Source organism: Carettochelys insculpta, chromosome 7 (genome assembly GCF_033958435.1).
Source record: "Carettochelys insculpta isolate YL-2023 chromosome 7, ASM3395843v1, whole genome shotgun sequence".
In the NCBI taxonomy this organism is placed as follows: domain Eukaryota; kingdom Metazoa; phylum Chordata; order Testudines; family Carettochelyidae; genus Carettochelys; species Carettochelys insculpta.
The window spans coordinates 72,980,697-73,002,342 of NC_134143.1; the positions used below are offsets into that span (position 1 = coordinate 72,980,697).

The 21,646-nt window shown below is 64.2% G+C and overlaps 1 protein-coding gene across 1 annotated transcript; it reads left to right on the forward strand.

Annotated features, from left to right (window-relative positions):
• The first annotated feature begins 799 nt into the window (after window positions 1-799).
• On the forward strand, window positions 800-19,287 carry SFXN3 (sideroflexin 3). Its single transcript, XM_074999277.1, has 11 exons — window positions 800-958; window positions 5,981-6,147; window positions 6,768-6,938; window positions 7,981-8,079; window positions 8,406-8,481; window positions 9,009-9,094; window positions 9,562-9,689; window positions 9,834-9,883; window positions 11,330-11,379; window positions 12,286-12,333; window positions 14,340-19,287. Exons 2-11 carry the CDS (start codon window positions 5,984-5,986, stop codon window positions 14,434-14,436), a joined length of 969 nt encoding a protein of 322 aa, XP_074855378.1. The 5' UTR covers window positions 800-958; window positions 5,981-5,983; the 3' UTR covers window positions 14,437-19,287.
• Window positions 19,288-21,646: the final 2,359 nt, after the last annotated feature.

Consider the following 21,646-nt stretch of genomic DNA (forward strand, 5'->3'; position numbering starts at 1 on the left):
GTGAGGCTGAGGGTGGGGGCAGGGCTCCTCTCATTTTTTCCATTGCAGGGGAGAATAAATTTTGTCACACGCACCCAGGCATGTGCAGAGGTGTACCACCAGTAGACACACACGCTGCCGGCTGGGGGTGTTCTGCTCCTCAGCTGGGTGGCACCTTACTCCCGCACAACCTCCCCGGCGCTCCGCTTAGGGGGCACACCGGCTGGGGTGCAGGAAGGGGCTCAGGAATGGGGCAGAGGATTGGGGCTCTGACAGGTGGGAAGGTGGTTTGGGGGTGAGGCCAGGGATGCGGGGTTTGGGGTGCAGGCTGCCCCAGGGACAGAGGACTCCCCCAGCCCTCTCTCACTGCAGGCAAGGGGAGCGCTACCAGAGGGGCTGGGCCAGGCTGGGTTGGCTGGGGCCGGGGCCAGGGCCATGGCGCCTCCCCCCAACCCCCGCAGCAGCAGCCCTGGGGCGGCTCTGGTTTGAGCACCGCGGCCAAGGGGAGCTGCCGTGCTCCCCAGCTCTGTGCAAGGAGAGGTGGCACCCGGGGCGGCCGCCCGGAGCCCCTAGCGGGGGGCGGGGGGCACAGCCTCTGAACCGTGGATCGCGGCCCGCCCAGCCATGGGGCGGTGCTGGGCATTGCCGCAGGGTGCCCCGGGCTCGGCCCCGGTGGGGGGAGGCCAGCGGGGCGCGCAGAGCAAACGGGGCAGCGCTGCCCCAGCCGGGCACGGCCAGAAAGGGCACGGCGGGCCCGATCCCGGGGCCAGAGCAGGATCGGGCCCCGCCTGGGCTCGCCCCGTGCGCCCGCAGCCGGGAGCCTCCTGGCTCCGCCCCGCTGCCCTGCCGGGGCCCGGCCCCTTCCAGCGGCGCTCCCGCCTCCGGCCTGCGCGCCCGGCCCTGCCCTGCCCTTCCCTGCCGAGCCGAGCCGAGCCGCGCCGCGCCGGGCCGGCGCTGACAGCCGCCGCGGGGCGAGCCGGTGAGTCGGAGGCTCCCGGGCAGCGCAGCCCGGCCGGGATCGGGGGTCCCCCGGCAGCGCCACGCGTGTCCGGACCGCCCCGGCCGGCGCGGCTCCCTGCCCGAGGCGCCCCCTGCCAGCGGCCGGGGCCCAGGCGGGCGGCCTGCCGGGGAGCGCTGCCCCGGGGCTCCCTGCCGGGCGTGCGCCCCGCCGCCGGTTCGCTCCATGCTGCATCGATGGGGGGCCGGGGCGGGGCCCTGCTCGGAACGGGGGGCAGGGTGCTTTGGATAGGCAGTCCCGGGGTTCAGGACAACGCCCAGGTGGGGCTGGGGCTCGCTCGCCCCCCAGCCCTTGTTAGCTGGGGCCCTGTACCCCGGGGGGGCCCTGTATCCCAGTGGTGGGGCGCTGGGGCCCTGGACTTCGGGGGAGGGATGCTGGGGCCCTGTATCCCAGGGGAGGGGCGCTGGGGCCCTGGATGCTGGGGGAGGGATGCTGGGGCCCTGGATGCTGGGGGAGGGATGCTGGGGCCCTGGATTCCGGGGGTGGGGCGCTGGGGCCTTGGACTCTGGGGGAGGGATGCTGGGGTCCTGTCTCCCAGGGGAGGGGCGCTGGGCCCCTGGATTCCGGGGGAGGGGGGCAATGGGGCCCTGGACTTCGGGGGAGGGATGCTGGGGCCCTGTATCCCAGGGGAGGGGTGCTGGGGCCCTGGACTCTGGGGGAGGGGCGCTGGGGCCCTGGACTCCAGGGTGGGGCGCTGGGGCCCTGGACTTTGGGGGAGGGGCGCTGGGTCCCTGGATGCCCGGGGAGGGATGCTGGTGCCCTGGATTCCAGGGGCGGGTGGCGCTGGGGCCCTGGACTCTGGGGGAGGGATGCTGGGGCCCTGGACTCTGGGGGAGGGGCGCTGGGGCCCTGGACTCTGGGGGAGGGATGCTGGGGCCCTGGACTCTGGGGGAGGGGCGCTGGGGCCCTGGACTCCAGGGTGGGGCGCTGGGGCCCTGGACTTTGGGGGAGGGGTGCTGGGGTCCTGTATCCCAGGGGAGGGGCACTGGGGCCCTGGATGCCCGGGGAGGGATGCTGGTGCCCTGGATTCCGGGGGCGGGTGGCGCTGGGGCCCTGGACTCTGGGGGAGGGGCGCTGGGGCCCTGGACTCCAGGGTGGGGCGCTGGGGCCCTGGACTTTGGGGGAGGGGTGCTGGGGTCCTGTATCCCAGGGGAGGGGCACTGGGGCCCTGGATGCCCGGGGAGGGATGCTGGTGCCCTGGATTCCGGGGGCGGGTGGCGCTGGGGCCCTGGACTCTGGGGGAGGGGCGCTGGGGCCCTGGACTCCGGGGGTGGGGCGCTGGGGCCCTGGACTTTGGGGGAGGGGTGCTGGGGTCCTGTATCCCAGGGGAGGGGCACTGGGGCCCTGGATGCCTGGGGAGGGATGCTGGTGCCCTGGATTCCGGGGGCGGGTGGCGCTGGGGCCCTGGACTTTGGGGGAGGGGTGCTGGGGCCCTGGACACTGGGGTAGGGATGCTGGGGCCCTGGATTCTGGGGGGGATGCTGGGGCCCTGGACTCCAGGGGTTGCTGGGACCCAGTGGGTTGCACAGTGGGCAGGTGGCACGGCTCAGGCCAGGCGCCAGCGGCAGAGCCGGGCTGGTGGCTCAGGCATTGACCTGGGCACTGGCGTAATTGCCCTGCCCTGGAGCTAGGCCGGGGTTGCTCGCCTGGCGCCTCCCAGGTTTGATACACCTGCCCGGAGCGACTGTGGTGCTGGGTGCTGAGGGCCTGATGCATCATAGCACGCCTCGCCCAGGCGGGTGGCGCTGGGAGCAGCGGGCAGTCCCCTGGCCTGGGCAGAGAGGACACATGGTAGCCCGGCCTCCCCTGTGGTCCGTGTCTCGCTGTGCTCCCTGGCTGGCTGCCCGGCCACTGCCCATGCAGGCGCCGTCTCCTCCGCGCCTCCAGAGCCCCTGGGCTCATTTAAACCATGGGTGGCGGGCGAAGGCCCCACTGGGGCAGGCAAAGCCCAGCCCTGCCCTGAGGCCCCTCTTCTTCCGCATCCAAATGGCGGGCCGGGGCCGCCATGCTGTGCCGTGGTCTCCGGCGGCCAGGGAGCGCAGGCTGTGGTGGGAGGCAGTGTCCCTGTTTAAAGCCTGGCTGGGCGAAGGCCGTGGGGCTGTGCAGTGTAGGGAACAAGCCAGGCCTTCCCCTTCCTGCCCCACCCGTTCCGGCCGCTCGGCCTTTCCACAAGAGGCTCAGGACAGGGTGGCCCAGGCCCAGGGCAGCCCCATCGGGAGCTGAGAGGCTGCTCTAGTGCGTGGCCCTGCGGACCTGGGCTCTGCCCACCCCAAAGCTCGCTGGTGCCGGGAGCGGGGCTCTGCCAGGAGTGGGCCACCGTGGAGCTCCCACCCTCCTCCTGCCTGGGGTGCTGGCGGGTGGGCCCTGGGCACAGGCCAGCTCCGGGGGGGCAGGCGGGCTGCCCTGGCGCTCTCCTGCCTCTGCAGTAGCTCTGCACAGCCAGGAGTGATGGCACTTACCCGGCGTCAAAGCCCCTTTGGAGGGGAGGCTCCAGGGCTCCAGCCTGCGGTCCCGGCCGTCCCTGGGCAGCCCAGCGAAAGTGCAGGTGCCTTGTGGGATGGCGGTAGCGGAGGGAGCTCCTCCGGCGGGGTTTGCTTGCCCTGGGAAAGGGGCTCTGGCTCGTGCCTTCACCCGGTGCACTCCCCTCGGCCCCAGCGTGAGGCAGCCTCATGCCCTGGGGGTGAAACGCTCATGGCACACGTTGCTGGGGGGGGACCCAGAGTTAAAAGCAGCTGTGGACAAAGGGGGGAGGAGGGCTTCACCCGCTCAGCTGCAGGCAGGCCCTGGCGTCCGATGGCGCCGGGGGTTTACTCCTGCTGCGGAGAGTTCTAACTCTTGGGAGTAAATCCAGGGTGAGCTGCCAGGAAGGGCTGACGCTGGGGAGCTGCAGGGAGGCTCTGCGGCCGCTGGCGTCGCTGGTTCTGGGGGCTGCACGCCAATGTCAGCAGGGAGCCAGTTGGCAGAAGAGGACCGGAAAGAGCAGGAGGCGGCCAGGCCTCTGCCCCGGGGGCTCCGTTCCACTGGGGCTGGGCGCCCGGGGAAAGTCAGGCCCAATCCTCTGTCGTCACAGCTCTGCTGGGTCCTGCCCTTTGGTGCTCTGGGGGACGGGGCCTCGTTCAGTTCCTGGAGCTTGGGAGGCAGCTGGGGGTCTGGGCTTGCCTGGGAGGGAGCAGGATTCTGGTCGCTCTACTCCAGCCCCGCAGCTCTGCGTGCTAAGGTGGTGCTCACCTGCCTAGGGCATCCTGGTTACCTCTGCAGCTGGGCAGTCCCCAACTCTGGCCTTGGCTGGGAGCAGACCTTCCCCACCCCCGGATGGACATGCTCACGGAGATGAGCTGAACCTTTGAGGTTCACTTGGGGTGCCAGGGCTCCCCGTTCTCCCAGCGCCTGTGCAGCCCTCTGGCTATTCAGGCCTGAGCTCGGAGGCCAAACATGCTTTGTTATCCAAGGATGGAGCAACCTCTGGGTGCCCCCTGGGGTGGAATTGAGGACAGTGCCTCAGTTTTCCTCCTCGCATGACCCACTTACCGGGTAATCTTCCCCTGCAGTTTTGGCTTCCAGGGCAGCTTCACGCCAGCTGTGCCGGCCCTGTTGCAGGGCGTAAGCTCCTTATGGCTGTTCTCTGCCTCATCCCCAGCAAGGCGGCTGTCCTGCCTGGATAGAAACCACTCAGCTTGCGGCTCCCCAGCTGCAAACCTGCACCCCCAGGCCACAGAACTGGCCAGCTGGGCCCCCCGCTCCCCTTAACCCCGTCACTGCCAGTGTTGGGGCTAGAGGGGGACTGAGTGCTGCCTGGAGCGGGTGGGGGTCCCTGAAGTGAGGGGAGTCCAGTGTGCTGCTTTCCCTGCCCCGGGCTGGGGTCCCTGGCCGAAGAGCCCGCCCCCTCGTTAGGCATTTGCTTCTCTCTCACCCCTTTGGCACCCGCGGTGCCAGGTGCCGTCCAGGCAGCGGTGAGGGTCGTTCCCACAGGGTGGAGGTGTCTTGGTCCCGTTTCCCAGGCATGGGGAGGGGAAGGGACTTGCCGGTGACGATTCTGGGGTCGCACTGGGAAGAGAACCCCGGCGTCCTGCGTGCCCCGTTCCGGGTGTCCGCGGCAGGGTGGGGTGGGCCGTGCTCAGGTGTTGAGCTTTCCCATTGGCCGGGAGGGTCCCAGCCGGGTGCTAAAGCGCTGGGTGTGTGTGTGATCTGGGGGGCGGCGGGGGTGGGGCAGAGATTGCATGGCCCCCGAGGCTCTGCTGGGCAGCGAGGGATCACGCGGCGTCCTCGGCTGGGAGCTCCAGCCCAGTGGGAGATGGTGCCCGGTCAGGGGGAGCTGCTGTAGTCACCCGCCCCCCAGGCTCAGAATATTAGCAACCCCTCGCCGCCCCCCCCAGTGCCTCTGTGGCTGGGCTGGCCAGCTGGAGAGCTGGGAACCCCCATCCCTCCAGCTCCCTATGAGGGGGTGTGGGCAGGGGGTGTCTCTCATTGAGGGAAGCCCCCCCGGGCCGTGGGCGTGGGCTGGGGGTATCTGTCATTGAGAGAGGTCCCCCCCTGGGCCGTGGGCATGGGCAGGGGGTGTCTCATTGAGGGAGGCCCCCCCTGGGCCATGGGCGTGTGGGCTGGGGGTGTCTCTCACCGAGGGAGGCCCCCCGGGCCGTGGGCGTGTGGGCTGGGGGTGTCTCTCATTGAGGGAGGTCCCCGTGGGCTGGGGGTGTCTCTCACCGAGGGAGGCCCCCTGGGCCGTGGGCGTGTGGGCTGGGGGTGTCTCTCACCGAGGGAGGCCCCCCTGGGCTGTGGGCGTGTAGGCTGGGGGTGTCTCTCACCGAGGGAGGCCCCCCTGGGCTATGGGTGTGTGGGCTGGGGGTGTCTCTCACCGAGGGAGGCCCCCCCGGGCCGTGGGCGTGTGGGCTGGGGGTGTCTCTCACCGAGGGAGGCCCCGCCGGGCGGTGGGCGAGGCGGTGGTACACCGGCGCCCATCACCCCCCTGCCCGCTGTCCCCCCCAGAGGATGTCGGCAGGACTGTCCTTGCACATCAACATCCGGGAGCCCCGATGGGACCAGAGCACATTCCTGGGGCGAGCCAAGCACTTCTTCATGGTGACCGACCCCCGCAACCTCCTGCTGTCTGGGCAGACGCTGGAAGAGGCCCGGCGGGTGGTGGAGGGTTACAGGTTTGTGTGGAGGCTGCGTGGTGGGGACGGAGGTTATCGGGGGGATGTTCTACAAGCCAGATGCTGCGCCACGGCCAACCCTAGTGCCAGGGCTGGAGGCCGCAGGAGGGGCTGGGAGCTGTGCCGTGCCGTTGGCTGGAGGGAGCAGTGCTGAGACGATGCCCGTCAGGGTCAAGTGGCCATGTGGGCAGGGGAGGCAGGGTCCTTGGCTGCCTGGATGCAGTAGGCAGAGGCCGTGCACGGAGCTGTGGGCAGTGACGGGAGGGGACCGGGGTGACTGGTGGTTCGAACACAGGGAGGCTGGGGGCTGTGCCAGCCAGGGGCGCCGGCCCTGAGGGCAGGCAGGTGCAGCCAGGCTTCGCCCCAGAAGCAGACGCAACGCGCGGGGGCATCGTCCCAGCTGGGGACGGGTCCGGAGCACAGCTGCCCGCCCAGGAGAGTGTGCGGTAGGGCTTGCGCTCCGCCGAGCTGTCCAGCTTGGCAGCTCCCCTGGTAAGGGGCACCGGGGAGCAGCCGGCATGGGGCAGCTGCCCTGGCTGGGGGGTCCTGGCAGCGTGCCGGGCTGTGTGGGGGCGACCGGGGGCAGCTAGTCACGGGTGTCGCTCCCTGGCACCCCCCAGGTCGGGGACGGTGGCGCCGGGCCTGACGGAGGACAAGCTCTGGCGGGCAAAATACATCTACGACTCGGCCTTCCACCCTGACACCGGGGAGAAGATGATCCTGATCGGGCGCATGTCGGCGCAGGTGCCCATGAACATGACCATCACGGGCTGCATGCTCACCTTCTACAGGCACGTTAGTGCTGGCGGGGCTGGGACCCCCCCGACCGCCCCAGCGCCCCCTGCTGGCCCTGGGATCCCCCCCCCCCCCCGACATCCCCAGCGCCCCCTGCTGGGCCTGGGCTGGGACCCGCCCCAGCGCCCCCTGCTGGCCCTGGGATGGCCCCCCCCAACCTCCCCAGCGCCCCCTGCTGGGCCTGGGCTGGGACCCGCCCCAGCGCCCCCTGCTGGGCCTGGGATGGCCCCCCCCGACCTCCCCAGCGCCCCCTGCTGGGCCTGGGCTGGGACCCCCCTGACCTCCCCAGCGCCCTCTGCTGGGCCTGGGCTGGGACCCCCCCCTGACCTCCCCAGCACCCCCTGCTGGCCCTGGAGTGGGGATCCCCCCCATTGACCTCCCCAGTGTCCCCTGCTGGCCCTGGGCTGGGCCCCCCGCCCCGGCCTCCCCAGCACCCCCTGCTGGCCCTGAGCTGGGACCGCCCCCCCAACCTCCCCAGCGCCCCCTGCTGGCCCTGGGGTGGGGATCCCACCCATCGACCTCCCCAGTGTCCCCTGCTGGCCCTGGGCTGGGACCCCTCCCCCGACTTCCCTAGTACCCCCTGCTGGCCCTGGGGTGGGGATCCCTCCAGAGCTCTCCAGCGCCCCCTGCTGGCACAGCCTGATCAGTGGCAGCACATCATGCGGTCTGTTACCCTGAGGCCTGCCCATGCCCTTGTCTGAAGGGGGGTGGGTAAGTGGTGCCTCCAGGGACGTGCCCGGCTCATTTCCCCTGTCAGTGCCCAAGCCACCTGCTGTGGGGTTCACAGCCCCGGACAGAGGTGGGAGGTCCCTGCTTTGCACTGGGGTGAGCTGTGGGGGAGGATTGCGGCGGGGGCATCGTGTGAGACGGGGGGTGGCTGGGTGGGGCTGATCCTGGCTCACCTCCGCCCTTGCACCCCGCAGTGGGAACATGTGGCCCCCTCCCTGCCATGCGCTTGGGCAGAGCTGCCGGGACCTGGCTGCTCCCTGCCCAAGGTGCTGCCCCCCCGGGCTGTGACGCTCCCCCCCTCCCGTGCAGGACGACCCCCGCGGTGTTATTCTGGCAGTGGGTGAACCAGTCGTTCAACGCGATTGTGAACTACACTAACCGGAGCGGCGACGCCCCCATCACGGTCGGGTAAGGCAGCTGGGGTGTGCCAGAGCGCGTGGGGCATCGGTGGCCCTGGGCAAGGCTGGTGCCATCCCTACGGCACAGGGCACAAGGCCAGTCGCTGCCTGCCCAGGCGGTCTGACCGAAGGCAGCGCTGCAGGGTGGTGGGCTGGGCCCTGCTGTTCTAGGGGGTGGCGTGCAGACAGAGCGCCGGGAGGGAAGGGCTCGCTCTGGGGCAACTGCCTGGCAGGACAGGTTCCCGGCAGGCTGCCCAGTGCTGTGGGCCGTACCAGCACGGGGAGGGCTGCCAAGCGGGTTGCTGGCCTCACCGGGCTTCCCCACTTCCTTGGCAGCCAGCTGGGGACAGCCTACGTCAGTGCCACCACCGGGGCGGTCGTGACGGCTCTGGGACTCAAGTCTCTCACCAAGGTACGGCGCCTGGCAGGGGGGCAGATGGGCGGTCCAGGCTCTGCACTGCAGGAGCCATGCGCCAGCAGAGCAGGGACAAGGGAACGGCTCCTGGCCGCTCCTGGTGGCACGCGGGCAGGCCGTGCTGGGCCTGATTCTGATCTCCCGCCGGCGTGGAAGCCCCAGGACCTCCCTGGAGTTGTCTGTGGGGTTAGTGAGAGCCGAGCTGTGATGCAGCAGCAATCCACGGGAGAACGGTGCAGCTGCTTCCCTCCCTGGCAGGGACCCAGCCAGGATCAGGGCCCTCGGTGCAGCACAGACGGGCGCACGCTGGCAGATGACCCCTGCCCTGGTGCACCAGGAGTATAATGGACCAGGCAGACGTAGGCCCGGTTGTTATTCCTGCTTCACAGCTGGGGAAAAGAGGCCTAGAGAGCTGAAGGGACCGGCGCAGGCTGAGCCCAGAATGGAACAGAGCCTCATGCTCTAACCACTAGACTCTTCTTCCTTCCATCGGCTTCATAATTCGCTCTCCTCTCCCTCTACAGCATTTGCCGTCGATTATTGGCCGCTACGTGCCTTTTGCTGCTGTGGCCGCGGCCAACTGCATCAACATTCCCCTGATGCGGCAGAGGTAAGGGACCTTCGGTCTCTCAGCCACCTTGGAAACAGAGGCTGCCGAAGATGTAGCTGGCACCTTGCTTGTGCCTGGAACACCAGCCTGATGCTGGAGCGGGAGGCAAGAGCCTTCTGCAGTACTGCCCTTGGGCGGTTCCTTCCTGACCCCTGCAGCTGCTCAGTACCGGCCCTGAAGCATGAGCGTGGCTTTAGTTTGGAGAGCTGGAAGAAGGGTCAGTTTCCGGAGGTGAACCCTGGCGTGAAAGCGCACCTCAATCCCCTGGCACAGGCGGCGGCAGAGGGAACCTCACGCCACTGTGACCTTTGCAGCGCATTACCAGGGGGAATGCTGACCCCGCCAGGAGCTGGGCTGAGGCCACAGCCAGCAGCGGGCAGTGACACCGGGCCCTCTGCTCCAGCTGGGCCCTGCAGCGCCCTGGCACGCCGGTCGTGGTAAGGGAGCCTGATGCATCTCTTCCGCAGGGAGCTGAAGTTCGGGATCCCCGTGACCAATGAGGACGGGACCCGGCTGGGGGAGTCCCAGGCAGCAGCCCAGCAAGCCATTGCTCAGGTGGTGGTGTCCCGGATCGGCATGGCTGCCCCCGCCATGGGTGAGTTGCTTCCCTGGCAGGGCGGTGCTGGGCCTGGGCTGGAGCCAACCCCTCTACTCAGCTCCAGCTCACCTCTCGCTTCCTGCCCCAGACACCATCACCAGTCGTGCCGCCTGTTAACTGCTTCTCCTCTGCCCCCCCCAGCCATCCCTCCTGTCATCATGAATGCCCTGGAGAACAGAGCCTTCCTCAAGGTGAGTCTCTGGCTCAGGGGCGCTGTGGCTTTCTCTGCCCAAACACACCCAGCGGGGGGCCGGCGGTCACCCATCTGCCCTGCTTGGGGGCCTCCTCTCATTGTGGTGGGCACCCCATGTCCACACTTGGTCGGGGGAGTCACATACAGCTTGTCTAAGGGTGTGCTGTAACCCTGGGCTGGGGGGCCTGCTTGTCCCTGGGGGTTTCCCAGGCTGTGCTTATGCAGCCACTTTGCATTGCAATCCTGGGCTACCGTTGCCAGCCCTGGGTCTCCCAGCCAGGCTAATGCGCCCTGTCCGCACCGTGCAGTCCCAGGGCTTGGCCCTGAGTCACTGTGGGAGTCTAGCTTTCACCCCCGGCTCCAGCAGGGTCTGGGACCAGGCCACCTGCCTCTACCTGAGTCCAGCTGGTTTGTATGTGCGGTGTGGGGTCTGGGAGGGAGTTGGGGTGCAGGAGGGGGTGAGGTGCAGTGTCTGTTTGGGGCTGCAGGGTCTGGGAGGGAGTAGGGATGCAGGAGGGGTGGGGTGCAGTGTCTGGGAGGGAGTTCAGGTGCAGGAGGGGGTGGGGGTGCAGGGTCTGTTTGGGGCTGCAGGGTCTGGGAGGGAGTTGGGATGCAGGATGAGTGGGGTGCAGGGTCTGGGAGGGAGTTGGGATGCAGGAGGGGTGGGGTGCAGGGTCTGGGAGGGAGTTGGGGTGCAGGAGGGGGTGGGGGTGCAGCATCTGCTTGGGGGTGCACGGTCTGGGAGGGAGTTGGGATGCAGGATGGGTGGGGTGCAGGGTGTGGGAGGGAGTTGGGGTGCAGGTGGGGGTGGGGCTGCAGGGTCTGGGAGGGAGTTGGGACGCAGGAGGGGTGGGGTGCAGGGTCCGGGAGGGAGTTGGGGTGCAGGGTCTGTTTGGGGGTGCAGAGTCCGGGAGGGAGGTGGGGTGCAGGGAGGTGGGTGCCAGAGGCAGGCTGTGGGCGGGAGGCGCTAACCAAAGCAGCCCCCGGCCAGCAGCGCTCCCAGACCGGCTTCCCTACCTGCAGGCAGCCGCTTGCGTCTCTGTGCCCTGGGGTGGAGGGAGGGCTTTGTGCTCTGACCCCGCCCCCAGCAAAAACTCCCCGCTCATATTGGCCGGAAACCAACATGTACGCAGCGATCTGCGGCTGGCGGCCTGGCCTGCAGGCTGACGGTGCTCGTCCCCTGGCCCCCGTCCCCGCTCGCTTTGGCGCACCAACCCCAGGCAGTGCCGGGGGGATGTAACCCAGGGAAAGGGCCTTTGCTGCCTGTCAGAGCTGTCTGGGAGCTGGGAAGGTCACCAGCCTGTGCCCTGCTGGCCTGCCACAGTGTGTGGTGCTTCCCCTTCCCATGATGCCCTTGGCCTTGACGTGTAAGTGCCCCCCATAAGCAGTAACCCCCCGTTAATCGAACTCTTACTAACGCAGCACCCCCTTGCCTTTCCCCTAGCGGTATCCCTGGCTGAACGCCCCCTTGCAGGTCGGACTGGTGGGGTTCTGGTAAGTGTCAGCTGCGAGTCGGGGAAGCTCCCCCAGCCCAGCTGTTGCTGGGAGGCAGGGGCGGCCACCGACTGTCGGCTTGGCCCTGGCTTTGCTCACCTGAGTTCGCTGCATCTTTCGCTTTAATGTGGGTGGGGTCAAAGCAGCCTCGGCGGGAGCCTTTGGAGTGGCGGCTCAGAGGGGAGCCGGTCGTTTGCTTCCCGCTCCCCATCGGCCACGTGGAAGTTAAATCCCCAGCCCCAGGCTGTGGTCAGATCCCTGCTTTGCCTGGTGTGCACACGCCCTGTGGAACTGCCTGCTGCAGGAGCTGGTCAGGCCTGCGGCTTCTGGGAGGAGAAGGGAACCAGGCTGGGAGGCTCCCCTGGGGAGGGTGACTGGCCTTCCCTTCGGGGCGGCGTCTCTCCCTGTCTCATCTAGGGGCTGTCCCAGTCCTTGTCGCTGTGTATCTTGGCACCTCGCTTCCCCTGGGGGAGTTTGTCCCCCTGCTACCCCCTGCAGGAGATGCCTCCTGAGTCCCAGAGTCCAACCAGAGGCTCTTCGGGCAGGTGGAGCTTTCTGGCGCTCCTGCCAGTGCTGCCTGGGTCTGGCTTCATGCTGTGGCAGGGCTGGACTCTGAGCAACCCCCGGGCTGGACATGGTTCTCCGTGGTAAGCCCCTGCCAGGCTGTTGGACCCTTTATTGAACTGAGCGGCCCCGGGTATGGCCACTCACAGCTCCCATTGGCTGGGAACAATTAAACGCACAGGCGAATAAATCATCTGGCCAGGGGCTAACCCTGGTGAACTGCATCCGGCTTGGGGGCTGCTTATTCCCCACCCCGTCCTGGGGATGCTGCTTCCTTCTCCAGGACAGCGCAGGGCCGGGGCCTGAGAAATCACCTTCGCTCTCGGTGTCTTTCTTTTGCAGCTTGGTGTTCGCCACTCCTCTGTGTTGTGCGCTCTTCCCGCAGAAGAGGTGAGGGCTGGCTGGTCTTTGCCATGCTTTCTGGTCCGGCTGCGAGCCTTGCTCTGCTAGAGAACGGGAAGGGGTTTGGTGGGTGTGAACACTCAAAGGTGATGTAAGATGGGACTCATCACCTTCCCAGGCGTCTGGCCCCCTCTCGGGGTCTGATTTGTCGAGTTCCCCTTGGTTAGAAAGGGTCGGCTGACAGAATCAGACATGAAAGCCCAGAAGGGTCGTGGGATGCTACCGCTCACAAACTGCCCACTGCCTCCTTTTAATTCTACAGTCCGGTTCATTACAAAATAACTCAGCTGGAGGCTAAATCTCGTACGTACATTTCAGTGCTGGTACGTAGAGCCATGTGAGCAAGTCAGCGTAGGAGCCTGTCGTTTGTGCTGACTTTGCTAGTGCTTTCTGTGCAGCCTCTTCGAAAAGCAGGCAGCTGCCGAGGTGAGTTGTTGTCCCTCCCAAGAAGAGCTTTGTGCACCCCCAGGGGATGTGTACCGCCCCCAGTTCAGAAGCATTGGTGCAAGACGGTTCCCGCTATTTTTTTTTCCATCTGGGTGTGGAATAAGCTTTGTTCTGTGAACCAAGGCAGGTGCAGATGTGAACCGGCCATAGAAATGTGCCACCAGCTGGGGGAGCTCTGCTAAGCAGCTGGGCGGCACCTGGATTTGGGTGGCTGCCAAGTGCTCAGGTGACAGGGAGCGCTGCTGGAAGAGATCTTTTCTCCCCAAATCCCTGGGGACTCTTGTAGCAGCCTGAGAAGCCAGAGGCTGTGGTCAGTTACTGGTCATGTGCATGGAAGGTCGGAAGGGAAGGGGTGGGGGGAACATACATCAAGGGGGCTCTAGGCTAGATAGCAGGGGTGTGACTACACTTGCATTCCTCTTTCAAAAGAGCTATGCAAATGAGGCAACTTGAAAATGCAAATGAGGTATAAATTTACATACTTGGCACCTCATTTGCATATTCTAATTTCGAAAGAGCTTCTTTCGAGAGAAGAAAGCCAGTGTAGACGCTGCTCTTTCGAAAGTAAACCCTGTCTTCGAAAGACTCCTTCTTCCCTTTATTTAATATTTATTTAAATAAAGGGAAGATTTAAAGATTTATTTAATATTTATTTAAATAAAGAGAAGAATCGTTCTTTCTTTCTTTCGAAGACGGGGTTTACTTTCAAAAGAGCAGCATCTACGCTAGCTTTCTTCTTTCAAAAGCAGCTCTTTTGGAATTAGAATATGCAAATGAGGCATCGAATATGCAAATGTACACCTCATTTGCATTTTCAAGTTACCTCATTTGCATACCTCTTTCGAAAGAGGAAACGCAAGTGTAGACACACCCCAGGAAAATCTTTCTGACTCAGGGTGGGCGCGCTCTGGAGCCGGCTCGCAAGGTGGTTGTGGGATCCCATCATGGCAGGTTTAGAAGACCAGGCTGGAGCAGCACCTGCCAGGCGTGGTTGGCAAGTGGTCTAGCTCTGGGTTTCCTTGGTCCTGCCTCGGTGCAGTGGGCTGGCCCTGCCGGCCTCTCCCCATCCCTCTGCAGCCGGAGGCCCAGCCCCGCCCTGCGCTTTATCAGCTCTTGCTTGGAGAAGGAGAAGTGCGTTGGGGGCGGGGGCTGACCCAGCAAACGTTTGCGCCGCGCTCTTGGATTCTCCTCCTCTGCTGCAGCCGCGTCCTCTCCCTTTATAAACGCCCCAGCCGCCCTCTCAGAGAGCAGGAAGGCTCCCATGTGATGTGGGCAGCCAATCGTGTGCTGCCAATAGCTTGCGAGCCTCCCCGTAGGCTGAGCCTTGCCAGGTAACGCTGCCTTTGCTGGGAGATTCTGCACAACCCAGATCGGTCCAGATCCGATCCTGTTGGCAGACAGTCTGCGGGCCGGAAAAGAGACTGAAGTCACGGGGGGATGGCTTGAATCGGGCACATTCTCCTTCCTGGGACCTCCCTCCAGGCAGCTGTCCCAGATCCTGTGCCCTCTCTGCAGCTTCTCTGAATGGGCTTCTCTCCTTTCCACAGCTCGATGCGGGTGACTCGCCTGGAGCCTGAAGTCCAAGCTCTGATCCGGGAGAAGAATCCCCACGCGGAGATTGTCTACTTCAACAAAGGGCTTTAAGCCAGGTTCCTCCTCCCCTCCCGTCTCCCCAGCTCCAGCCTCCTGGGAGAGACCGGGGAACCCAGGCGTCCGGGGCTGGTGCTAAGTGTCGTACTAGAGTAATGCCTTTGAGCTGCTGCTTTGGTTTTGGCTGTCGTGTTGCCATAGGCCCTGTGCGTGCCGTGTAGGTTCCTTGGACTCAGATGACCCCTAGCGCTTGGTAGTGACAATGCTGTTGTGATGTAGGTGATCTTTCCTGAACAAAACAAAAGCATTCCAGTCGGAGCTGATCCTCCGTGGGCAGAGGGACCCTAGGCACCCCTCCCTCCGTCCTCTTGCCAGGTGTGGTTCCAAGGTGGCTCAGACGGCCACCTTCCCTCCAGGTGAATGTTCTCGAGAGGTTCGGGTGGGGTTGCACCTCTGGGAAGAGGCTGGAGTGGGTGATGGGCTCAGGGCAAGCAGATGTCCAGGGCTGAAAGACAAGTTGTCCCCCAGCTTTGCTGTCCCCGGTGGGGTTTCAAGCATGGCGTCAGGCCAGTACCGTACAACAGCCCTGCAGCACGGACCAGGTTTCCAGCCCTCCCAGTGAGGACCAGAGCTACCCTAAGGGAGGGCGTTAGCCAAGAATGAAGACATCTGGGCATCAGGCAGTAAGACATGGCTCCATTGGCTTCGCTTGGCCAGTCCAAGGGGGTGAGCACATGTCTCCTCTGCAGGCTTTAGCATCTCTGTCGGCTTCAAGCAGTCACGCTGCCTGTCTCTCCTTTCCAGACTCTCAGCCTGCAGCCGGGCAACCCTGGTGCACTCTTCAGACGCTTTATTGCGATGAAGCGGGCTGGCTGCTAGGGAAGGAGGTGCATTTATATAGCGGAGTCGCTCAGAGCAAGATCTAGGGGGGAAGAAACTACTTTAGAAGGGACCTCGCTGCTGCCTCAGGTAAAAGTCGCGCTGGCGAGGTGTGGAAGGCAGAGATGGAGGCTGGGGAGTCCCAGTCTGGGAGTTTCTCTGCCTGCAGAGGGAGAATTAGCTACAGTTTCTGCAAGTGGGAAAAGCCTGGACCAGAATTCCCTCTATTGTTTTCCATTGTGTGCAGAATAAATTTTATGTGCGCCCAGGCATGTGCAGATTCGCACCACCAATGGACACGCAGGCTACCGCCTGCGGGCGCTCTGCTCATCCGCTGGGCGGCCCCTGAATCTCCCCTGGGTGACCACCCAAGCCCTCAACTTACAGGGAACACTGGCCTGGACACACACCTGTATCTCTGCTTTGCCCTGGGGCCCATCCCTGCTCTTGGAAACTGGTGTTCAGCCCCAGGTTCCATTCACGTGTGTATTTTTGTGTTCTCTATACCTGTGCCTGTCAGGGGGTCAGTCCTAACCGCTGTACGTGCAGGGCTGTTTCTGACACCTGGCACGTGCAGCCGAAGGGCATTTCCACGAAGGAGAGTTAAAAGGTCTGGGCAGAAATCTTCCTGCCTGTCTGCACTGATCTTACCTGCTCCCTTTAAGCACATGAAAGGAGGGGTGTGAGAGTCAGGCCTCTCCTGTTTACCCGGGAAGTCAGGGACTGCAGAACTCCACAGTTTTAGGACGCAGAAGACAATCACCGGGTGCAAGAGAGCTCTGTAAATAAAGCACAAAAGAGGGGGATGCCCACCCCATTCCTGCTCTCTGAAGGACTGAAAGGCCACCGAGATGCGGAGAGTATTTCATAATCACAGCTCTGTGGCAGCCTGCATAACGTAGCTTAAAATAGCTCTTGCTCAGGGCCTGATACTGAGCTCCCCCGGAGTCGTCCTGAGGGTGCAGGACCTGGCTTTTGAATGCATCAATTTTCAAATCACATCCTGTAAGCGTGAGCTGCCTGTCCTCTAATGGAAGGGGCTGGGGAATGTCACAGCTAAGCCCACGAGGCCCAAGGCTACTCCAGGTCAGCGATTTACGCTGGTTGTCTGCTCCATTCATCCCCAGCGCCAATTACATATTCCAATCTCTGCAAAACAGCCCAGGTTTGTTTTATTTTAATGCCGCCTTTGTTCAAGGCTCAGGTCGCACTCTGGGCCTGCCAGACTCCCTTTTAATGGGTTTACCTTTAGGGGGCTCTTGTCTCCATGCTGTAAGCTCACCCTGTTCGGCCTGTCAGCCTCCCTTTTAGCAGGTTACACTGCAAGGAGACTCTGCACCCTGTTTTAAGCTCACTGTGCTTTGTGGGGTGGGTGGGTGCGGGCGGAAACGAGGCCTGTTTCACAGCATTGAAACCAGACAGAAAGGCTTCTGTGACCTTTAGGGATTTCAGCGATGTCACCTCGAGTCCCAGCGGGGTCTAAACCTTCCTCTGCTGTGCTGGGGACTGGCTGGGGACTGCGGCCAGAAGGGGGAAGGAAACTGACCGGCCTGAGGAAGTGAAATTGACCGGCCTGGTTTGCCTGTCCAAACTGGAGAGGTGCAGGGAGCAAAGAGCCCCTGGAGGACAGGAATTGGATCGTCTGTGTTAGAAGGAGCTGGAGGGTGTGTCGCTAGTGCCTCGGAGGGGAGATTAGCCCGGTCCTAAAGACGCAGAGAGAGATCTGCCCCCATGTCTACTCTTTGCCTGCGGATGAGGACGCATTGCTCCCCCCATGCTCCCCAGTGGCCATATCTCCCGAAGGGAAAAGGGGAAACCCCCCACACCTGGTTTGTCTTGTCCCGCTCCCCTCAGAGCTCCCCCAAGCTGCTTGCTTGAGCCCTCCTCCCCATGTGGGGCTGACTCAAGCCGCGCATCTCCCCCCGCCCGGTGTGGGGCTGGCATTGCCGCTCAGCAATGTTCTCCACGATATTTTCCACCCATGGGCAGAACAAATTTTGTTCCTGCTCCCAGGCAGGTACGGATGTGCACCACCCATAGAAACACAGGCTGCCGGCTGCGGGGGGGCGCTCTGCTTATTGGATGGGTGGTGCCTGAATCTCCCCCGGGGGTCGCCCAAGCGCCCAGCTTACAGGGAACTCTGCCGCACCCCACTTTACGACGAGAGGGGGCATTTGTCCCCTTTACTTCTGCCCTCTGGTGATGGCCTCCGCTCATGTGGCACCGACAGAATCGGGCCCGGAGCTTGTCCGGAACTTGCCCAGATGGCGCTGTCTGGGATGGCAGTGATAAGGACTCTCGACTTCCGTGCTTCAGGGCACAGGGTGATAAACAGGTAGAGTCAGGCAGAAATTCTCCCTTTCCCCCATAGCAGTGCATTGGGGCATTTCACGCTAGCCGCTAGCCACCCGTGGCTGTTTGGCCCGGTGAGTGTGGCTGTCTGGCTTGAACAATAAATATATTTTCGTGATAACGGCGGCCCCTGCAAAGGCCACTGCTTCTGACCTGGTTGGACACCACGGGTCTACTGAATTGACGTAGGGCAGGCTGGTTTCAGTTCCCATTCCGCCTCCCTTTTTTCTGCGTGTTGCTTTTGAGGGAAGCAGCTTGGTCGAGCAGTGTGAGCCGGGTGTGGGGCATCAGGTCTCCTGGGTCCCTTTCTTGGGCCGGCCATTGCCTTGCCCATGGGAAAGTTGTTTCCCTTAGTCGTGCCTCAGTTTCCCCAGGTGAGAGGTGTGGGGGTGGTGCTACTCGCCCGTCTTTGTTGAGCACGCCGAGGGCTTTGGATAACCGGTGTTGGAGGAATGTGGAATGTTTATCTGGCTCCGTCCGAGTGCAGGGGAAGAAAGGACCACAATGTGTCTGACACCGCCCCCCCCGAGATGCAGGAATTGTGATCAACACATTTCAGAGTGAGGGATCTCCAGCCTCCTTGTTCGAACCTGCAGCCAAGTTGTGCCCATGGCCCTGATCGCATCACTGTCACTCGGCTGGAGCGGGAGGGGCGAGGGGAGGGCGACAATGGAAACTGGGGTCAATAGGAGAAGATAGGAGATGCTCCTGATTGCTCCTGGGAGAGGGAGACAAAGCAAATCCGTGTACCAGTCGGTCCTACTAGCTGGGTCTTGTTCCGCGTTTGCTCCCGCTTTGTACCCAGCAGCGGCCCGCATGGACATGAAATCTTCAGAGGGGCAGGATGCTTGAAACCAACCAAACGAACCAAGCCAGGGCTGTGCCACGCAGGGGTCTCATGCAGTGCAGTGTGTTTATATAGGTCCTCCAAGAAGTGCACCATCAGCAGGCAGAGGTCCGGTGCTGGCAGGATGCGCGGAAGGTGCTGCAGATAGATGCGCTCGCGGCAGGAGGGAGTTTGGCAAATCCCGGCCCCCGCCAGTTGTGTGCTCTTTGTAGCTTCCCTGGCCTGTCTTTGTCTCTGGAATCCGTCTCTCCGTCCGCAGGGGGGCCTCAGAGGGGGAGACGCTGGCTGGGAACGGCGGCGTCACTGAAATGAGCCCTGATGCTTTTGTGACTCTCCTGGTGCCGTCTGCAGCAGGAGACGTGGCAGGGCCTGGGGCGGTGCCCGCGGCAGGAGAACCTGGGGGCCTCGCGGATGAAGGGATTTGGTTCTTGCCTTCTGGGTGGATGCTCGGGGGGGGGCGGCCTGCAGGAGGGGGAGTTCTCCCAAACTCCAGGATGTCCTGGTGCTCTCTCCCAGGGGCCAGCCTCCCTGCCCATGCAGTGCGCCTGCCTGAGTGCAGGAAGTTTTTAATAATCCTTGTGCACCATGGCCTGGCCCCTCAGTGTCTGTCACCCCTTCCTCAGGGCTGGGGGCGAGTCGCCCTTCCTGCCGTGTGTCCCTGGGCGGAAGGCCTGGCGTTGGGCACGGCTCTCTCGGCTGGTGCCCGGGTGAACACCGGTGCCCTGCGTTCACACTCCTTGGCTGGGGGCAGGCTGTGCCCGTGACCTCCACTGTGGCTTTAAACCGGGCCCTGGGTCCACAATAAAGGTGTTATTTTATGTCTCTTACATGTGGCGTTGGTGCTTTTAGGGGGGCCTTGTCCAATCCCAGAGCTGACCAGCACGTTCTGCTCCACAGCCCTAAAGGGGCATGGTGCAAGGGCAGGGCATGACACCCCCTCCGGCAGCTGGCCCATAGAGAGGACAAGGGACCTGCTACAGCTGCCAGCTAAGGGAGCTCCTTCAGCCCCAGGGGGAAGAGTGCTGGTCTTGTGAAGGGGTGTAGCCCCAGGTCCCTCTGGGTGAGCGTTAATAAGCTGGCTCAGGGAGTTCTCCAGTGCATGGGGATTTGTACAGCTCTACATGCCAGTGACCACAGGTGTTTGCGTCCCGGACGTGTTCCACCCCAGAAGTGGCTGCAGAGACACAGGCCATGCAGGGCTTCGGGCCAGAAAGCACCAGGAACGCCCCAGTGGCTGCTGCCGTTTGTCTACTTTCCCCCAAGCTCCAGCCCCAGCGCGCCTGCGTTCTTCAGCCGCTAATCCCTTTTCACACCGCTAAGCTGCCTCCAAGCCCATCTCAGGGGTGACCTTCAGTTCTGCTGGGGCACTTCAGGGGCTCTCTGGGCTGTGGGTAGGGGATTAGCCCTGCCCCAGCTGTGGTCTCTGGACCCTGCAGCCCCTGATTGTGGAGCTTGGCTGCTGGCTGCCACAGTTAGGGAGGACAGACCTCGCCTGGCTTCAGGTCCGTCTACTGCCTCAGTTTCCCCTGCAGTGGCTCTGGGTCTGTCTGTCTCTGAGGGGACTTACCTCTCCAGGCAACATTTAAATCAAATCCAAACCGAGAAGTCAGCCTAACCCTCTTCCCCTGACTTACTCAGCCCATCCCCTTCTCGGGCTGTCCCACAGGGCCCCCACCAGCTCCACTCACTCCCTTCATACCCCCACCTTGGCACCTCCCAGGGTGGCAGCCCCCCCATCCTCTTATCCTTCCATAGCTGGGCTGCCCACCCTGGAACCACTCTGCCCTGTCTCCTTCCCATGGCCTCTCCCTAGGCCGCCAGCCAAGGGCCAGTGCCCTCCAGTCCGTCCTCAGGAACCTGCTCTGGCAGCCCTTACTATGCATAGCAATTCTGGGCCCTAGTCCGGGAGCCCAGCTGGCATCCCTGGCACCGGGGCAGGAGGGTTATACCCAGCACAGGGGCAGCCCAGCACCAACCTCCTTCTCCGGCCATATGGGGGCTGTCCTGCTGGCTGAGGGATCAGACATGCGCTGAGGAGGCACAGGGCATCTATGTGACTTTGCCAGCCTGGCCCATTGCTTTTACAGCCCAGGTCTGCAGCAACGCCTGGGCCCGTGGTCCCAAGAGGCCCACGGAGCGTGGGCTGGGGATCCAAACTGGGTGTGAAACAGCCCGACTGTCCGTGAAGCCTGGCCACAGCGGTGGCCTGTCCTGGGTGCGCAACGGACACGGGGCACCCGGTACAACATGCAACGGGGGGCAGGGCTGGCGAGCAGACTGGGCGTGGAGGTGTGTGCCCCTGCGCTCCGATCCCGGCTCCCCCAGAGCTCCAGGCGCCCTCAGGCCCGGCACGGCACGGCTCTGTGCCTCAGTTTCCCCATCGGGGGGAATGAAATAATTACGCGTTCTTTGCGGGGGCAGGGGGGCATTTCTTCCTGGCCGTGCCGAAGCAGGAGGGCGGGGACCCACTCCGGGTTTTATTGGGCAGGCTGCCGGTGCTTTCTCCTGCTTGCACGAGGGTCTCGTCCTTTGAAACTTGCTGGCCTAGGCTGGCCCTGCAGCAGGGGCTCTGCAGGTCATGTGTGGGGGAGTGAGGCGTCTGTGGGGGCGCATGTAGCTCGTGCCTTGGGGTCCCCAGGGTGCGTTAATCCCCGGGCACACTGGGCCAGTGGCCTGAGGGCCATGTGGGGGAGAGGAGAGATGCTGGATTTGGAAACTCAAAGGGAAGTTCAGGAGAGGGGCCTGGACCCTCCTGCCTAATGCAAGGCAGAGAAGGACCGACGCCTCCAAAGCTGGGCTGCCTGGGGCTCAGCGGCGGGGCTGCAGGCCCCCATCTGAGGAGCTCCTGCCTGGCAGCTGCTTTTTCTGGGCTAATCCAGCTCTCGGCCCCGGTGTGTAACCCTGGCCCTCTCCCTGGGACCTCACCGCTGAGCTCTGCCCCTCTCCCTCCTGCAGGCAGCGGGGGCCCTCCAGCAGAGGGCACCCAGCGCCCAGGGAACTCAGGCTCCAGGGGTGCCCATGAGCAGGCGGGCACCTGCTGCTGGGGCTCAGCCCTGCCCTGCGCCAGCTGCTAGGACGTGGGGCTGCTGGGCCCCCCCGTGCAGCCTGGCCAGCAGCGTCCCCTGCAAGCTGAGCACTTGGACGGCTGCCCAGCTGACGAGCAGTGTGCCCGCAGCCAGCAGGTGA